The following is a 5,725-nucleotide window of genomic DNA, read 5'->3' on the forward strand; positions in this document are numbered from 1 at the left end:
CAGGGATTTCCTTTCCATCCTCGTATTACACTGAAAAAAATAATACTATAATAACAGACATGAAGGGGTATCTGGGCAAAAATAATGTCCTCATGGTGAGTAACTATAACATTTTACCATATTATTACCATGTTATTACCACTTTATTCCGTGCTGTAATGTAAAGTGCTTACAGTTTGTTATTCAGAATTTAAGTTGAAGTTGCTGTAGGCTACAACTTTCCAATTACATCAAGAAATATTTTTATTTACAATGATTCGCTACATTATATTCATGCCTTGGGATCCTTTTGAGCCACTCAACCCATACTCATATGGAAAAAGACATAACTTCATATCTGAAGTTGTACTCAAATATAATGCAAATATACTTACTTACATCAGATTTCAAATGAGCTGATGTACTTACACAAAATAAGCAGCCAATAGAGTTGAATTGATTAAAATACTTAAAGCTCATTGGTCAGTGTGTGATTTGAAGGCGAGATATGTTTTGAATAACTGTTGAGGTTGCAAGGAGTAAAAGGAACAAAAAGGAAGAAGAGTGCCATCAGGACGACAAGTCATTATGAGGGGTTGCATTTTCCTGTTCATTTTACTCTTGGCTGGTAAGGATTTACTTATTTGAAATGTTTTGCATTATTGTAGTTGTATGTCAAAGAACCTTTGCCTTTCCACCACATACTGTACATTCTTTACCCCTCCTTCCATTCTCTTCTTCTCTCCCAGGCATTACTTCGGGGGATTCTCACAAGAGAATGCTTGGAGGGGAACCTTGCGATGACAATTATGCTAAGCACTATGTGAAACTCAAGGCCACGAGATTGATAGCTTTAGGAAAAATGGAGACACAAGAATGTGGTGGCTCTCTCATTCATGAGAAATGGATCCTTACAGCTGAGCACTGCACTAGCTTTGGGAGGTAAAGTGAATGCTAAATGTGACCTACAGGAAGATTAATGTTTTATATTGGCATAGGGTGATATGGGTTAATTATGTCATTTAATTCATTTGTTTTTCTCAATCGCATAAAAGCGGTTTTTGGAACGGCCCTATTTCAGAACAACAATAATTAAAAGCGTGACATACATTTGCAGAATATCTGATTATTTATTGCATTTGTACCTTGATAGAATTCGTCAGACCCCTTTAAAAAAAAAATATGTCATAAATGAATACAAAATTCCCTGTAAAGTGTTTTGTTCCCAGAATATGAACAGATTGCTTTTCATCAGAAGAGAATCGGTTACAGATGTGTTCACTGTTTCCGACAGTCAGTAAATACTGGTGCACAACATTTGAAATGGCTCTATCAGTGTGACATCAGGTACAATATAGGGAACGAGCTAGGCAACGAGGACTGTCAAAGTATTATGATTTTTTACAATATTGTGGACATGCAGAAAATGAAGTTGGGTTACTTCTACTTCTAAGTAACTTTGGGAACTTAGTTGTCATCCTCTCCAACATTGTGACCATCCATTACAGAGCTTTGCTTTAGTGTGGATTGAGACCTACATTCATACCAGTTGTGTTCTTCCAGTGTATTCACCTTTCCTTATTTCTATATTGGATTGTGTTTCAGCTTGCAGATAGAAAGTCTTCAAACCTATGAGCAGACTTTGTACTGAATACATGTAATGGAATTGGATTGCGATGATACTGATGAATGAATCCTGCACACAATGTGCCTTTTTTCCATTTTCTTTTTGATCAGGAATTATATTTATTTTCATGTGTATTCAATTGTTTGGTGAAATAAGCTTAAAAGGAGAGTCATTTCTAATTTCCTATAATGCTGCATCTTTTGATGAATATATTTATGTTTTGAGAAAGCACCTACATTTTAAAAATGTGTTTATTGTTTTGCAAAAGACCACAGAGTTATGTGTCTTTAGAACACGGTTTTGAAAATCAACATTGTTCCAAGAAATGCTTGTACGCAATTGAGAAACTGTAACTCATCATCTTCTTCATTGTGACCTTCCATTACGAGCTTTGCTTTGGTGATGGTTGAGGCCTATCCATTCATATCAGCAGTTCTCCACTGTACTCACCTGTCCTTATTTCTACTGGGGTTTGGCTTTCTGCTTGGTGGTGGAAAGTCTACAAACCTGTCAGCAGAGTAGCCTACGTATTGAATACATTGGATTGTGATCATACCAATGAATGAATGCTGCACACAATGTACTTATTTTCCATGTTATTTTTTATCAGGAAAGATATATAATTTGATGTGTATGAAATTGTTTGGTAAAATATGCATAAAAGGTGAGTATTTGCCCATAATTCTGCATCTTTTATAGTTGTATTTTGATCAAGATTTAGTGACTGCAAATAAAATCTATTGATTAAATGTGAGGCAACTTGAGGCAAAAGGTATATATGGTTGTGATAATCTTTTTGCAGGCAGTCATGTTCTTTGGATGAATGTATTTGCAATTTTGGCAGAATAGTTTTGATGATGTATTTGCTTTTTGAGAAGGCAACTACATTTTAAATATACATTTACTGTTTTGCAAAAGGCTACAGATTTCTGTGTCTGTTTGAAAATGGGCAACATTGTTCCAAAAAATGCTTGTGCATGATTGAGAAACTCTAACTGATCTTTTATAACCCAAGGTAACAGTGATACACAAACTGTCTCTTTATACGTATTCCCTTTAGTACTATAACAGCGATACTGGGTGCACATCCAGGTGGAACACCTTTACCAGAAGAGGTCCAGATTCCTGATGAAAACATACGCCGTTATATAGACAGACAAGTCACTCATGACATCATGCTGCTGAAGCTGCCTATGGCATACACTCAGTTCACTACCATTCACCTTCCTCCTTCTACATGCAAGACACCTGAGTTGAAGGAGAATGTGAGAATTGCAGGCTGGAGTTACACAGAAGGTGAATTACACACAGAGTTGAGTGATGCACAAGAACCTATTTGCAGGTATTATATCATTTTCTCTAACTCCACAGATGGCACAAAGCCAGAGAAACTACAGTGTTCAAAATCAGGAGACCTCCAAGTCACTGACTGTGGCACCACAACAGATGCTCAAACCAATATTCAAATGCGATTCTGCGCAGCAGGTCTAGGGAAGATAGACGCCTGCCATGTAAGACTGATTTCAATTCACACGCTTACAATTCCCTGCCTAGTTACATATAATTTCTGCCCCAAAAATAACAGTGGTGGGTGACTAGCTTATCAAATTATATTTACAGTAAAAGTCAATCGAACAACCTTCATAAGCTTTTATCATTACTTTATGAAATGAAGAGTTGATTACTGAATGTGATTAGTGCTGTTGGCATACAAACTATTTGTTGTACTTCTTAATGTAGGCCCATCGCATTAAATATACAAAATTTGTGTTTATTCTTCTGTACCTCACACAGGGGGACTCTGGAGGAAGTCTGATGAACAAAGATGGCCTCCTGTATGGTGTGACCTCACGGGGTAGTAAAACAGAGTGTAAAGTTCCAATCAACTTCATGGATGTTTGCAAGTACCGAGAATGGATAATAGGAGAAATCAATAAAGATAATGAATTGAGTAAACAAATGATGTAGTCCAAATAAAGGTGTTCTCAGATCTCCTTAAGAATGAGTGAGTCCTGGAATATTCTTTGCCTCTTTGTATGTACACGGTCTAGCAGGATTGTAGTGTTTCGGCAGAAAGCCAGTAGCGGTGCGTGGGTTAAAAAAAGTAATATTCCATCCTATGTGTTGTGATAATTGTGTTTGCTCTATAACCTGTTAGTTCATATGCCTTCCGACCGTGATATATAAGCCAAAGGCCGAGACAATAAGAAGACACAGTGTCAGAATAAATTCAACCACACCTTTGTTTCATCACAAAACCGGAGAGCAACCTCTGTCTGGGGAAGTCCACAAAGCATATTGTATGTAACAAACGGTTACATGACCTACAGCATGGTCAAGCAAGTTAATGTTTCCAACATTTTCACTAAACAACTATTGATTTGGAACCACGGAGAGTTACTGCAAGTCGCAAAGAAAACAGGAGCTGCCTCCACTGTTCCAGCACCATCAACTTCAACATTTCAACAACATCAAATCACCTCTGCTTAGTCTAATACAGTGACAACTAAAAGATACCAAAAACGATTTATTACAATCAACGTAAGCTAAATATGATGTGGTTGTTAATGCGTGATTGGGATTTCTGTGGGTGTGTGGCGTTTGTGCAAGTAGAAAAAACATGTTGACTCACCCTACCTGTAGAGAAACGCCAATGCCATCCTCCTCTCTTTCATGTAGAAGAAACGCTCTATCACTCTGACATACAGTACACACGTTCATGTTTTGTTGTCCTAGGCTACTTGACAAAAAATCTTGCACGCTAGCCTAACTTCCTTTCATGGGCAACGTTAGCTAGTTAACATTAGCCTTCTACATCTAGCTACATATTGAACTCCCATTCTCTCAGGCCAGGGGCACAATGTATGAGTTTGTGGTTGGATCAGAATTGGCATTATAATCATTGGCTAGCATGGAGGATTAAGTAAAACCACTTGTCCAAATCCCTATCTCCACCATGGCCAATTTAGGAAAGGGATCATTTTAGCTAGCTAGCCACCAGAGGACAACAACACAACCAGTTTATGTCAGTGACGTTTGACTCTCGATGTGATGTGATTGGAGTAATGCCAAGTCAATCAATCAATCAAATGTATATATAAAGCCCTTATTACATCAGCTGATGTCACAAAGTGCTGTACAGAAAACCAGCCTAAAACCCCAAACAGCAAGCAATGCAGGTGTAGAAGCACGGTGGCTAGGAAAAACACCCTGGAAAGGCCGGAACCTAGGAAGAAACCTCGATAGGAACCAGGCTAGGAGGGGTGGCCAGTCCTCTTCTGGCTGTGCCGGGGGGAGATTATAACAGAACATGGCCAAGATGTTCAAATGTTCACAGATAACCAGCAGGGTCAAATAATAATAATCACAGTGGTTGTAGAGGGTGCAACAGGTCAGCACCTCAGGAGTAAATGTCAGTTGGCTTTTCATAGCTGATCACTCAGAGTATCTCTACCGCTCCTGCTGTTTCTAGAGAGGTCTGGGACAGGTAGCACGTCCGGTGAACAGGTCTGAGTTCCATAGTCGCAGGCAGAACAGTTGAAACTGGAGCAGTAGCACGACCAGGTGGACTGGGGACAGCAAGGAGTCATCAGGCCAGGTAGTCCTGAGTTACGGTCCTAGGGCTCAGGTCCTCCGAGAGAGAGAAAGAATGAAAGAAAGAAAGAAAGAAAGAAAGAAAGAAAGAAAGAAAAAAGAAAGAAACAGAGAAAGAAAGAGAGAAAGAAAGAGAGAGAGAAAGAGAGAGAGCATACTTAAATTCACACAGGATAAGGATAAGACAGGAGAAATACTCCAGATATAAAAGGTCTGACCTAGCCCCCCGACACATAAACTATTGCAGCATAAATACTGGAGGCTGAGACAGGAGGGGTCGAGAGACACTGTTGCCCCGTCCGATGATACCCCCGGACAGGGCCAAACAGGCAAGATATAACCCCACCCACTTCGCCAAAGTACAGCCCCCACACCACTAGAGGGATATCTTCAACCACCAACTTACCATCCTGAGACAAGGCCGAGTATAGGCCACGAAGATCTCCCCCACAGCACAAAACCAAGGCGTGGCGCCATCCCGGACAGGAAGATCACGTCAGTGACCCAACCCAAGAAGAGCACAAG

The 5,725-nt window shown here is 39.6% G+C and overlaps 1 protein-coding gene across 1 annotated transcript; it reads left to right on the forward strand.

The window, feature by feature from the left end:
- Window positions 1-488: 488 nt before the first annotated feature.
- On the forward strand, window positions 489-3,608 carry LOC106610912 (trypsin). The gene is made up of 5 exons (XM_045723433.2): window positions 489-607; window positions 729-921; window positions 2,667-2,902; window positions 2,978-3,117; window positions 3,401-3,608. The coding sequence occupies exons 1-5, from the start codon at window positions 568-570 to the stop codon at window positions 3,572-3,574; spliced, it is 783 nt and encodes a 260-aa protein (XP_045579389.2). The 5' UTR covers window positions 489-567; the 3' UTR covers window positions 3,575-3,608.
- Window positions 3,609-5,725: the final 2,117 nt, after the last annotated feature.

This window comes from Salmo salar, chromosome 09 (genome assembly GCF_965601325.2).
Source record: "Salmo salar chromosome 09, fSalSal1, whole genome shotgun sequence".
Taxonomy (NCBI): Eukaryota; Metazoa; Chordata; class Actinopteri; order Salmoniformes; family Salmonidae; genus Salmo; species Salmo salar.

What these genes read in the sequence shown, in the direction of transcription:
- LOC106610912 (XM_045723433.2), top strand. Translation starts at nt 568, where the DNA reads ATGAGGGGTTGCATTTTCCTGTTCATTTTACTCTTGGCTG. An exon ending in CACTGCACTAGCTTTGGGAG is followed by an intron (nt 922 to 2,666) that starts GTAAAGTGAATG and finishes TATTCCCTTTAG; the next exon opens with TACTATAACAGCGATACTGG. An exon ending in AGGCTGGAGTTACACAGAAG is followed by an intron (nt 2,903 to 2,977) that starts GTGAATTACACA and finishes CTAACTCCACAG; the next exon opens with ATGGCACAAAGCCAGAGAAA.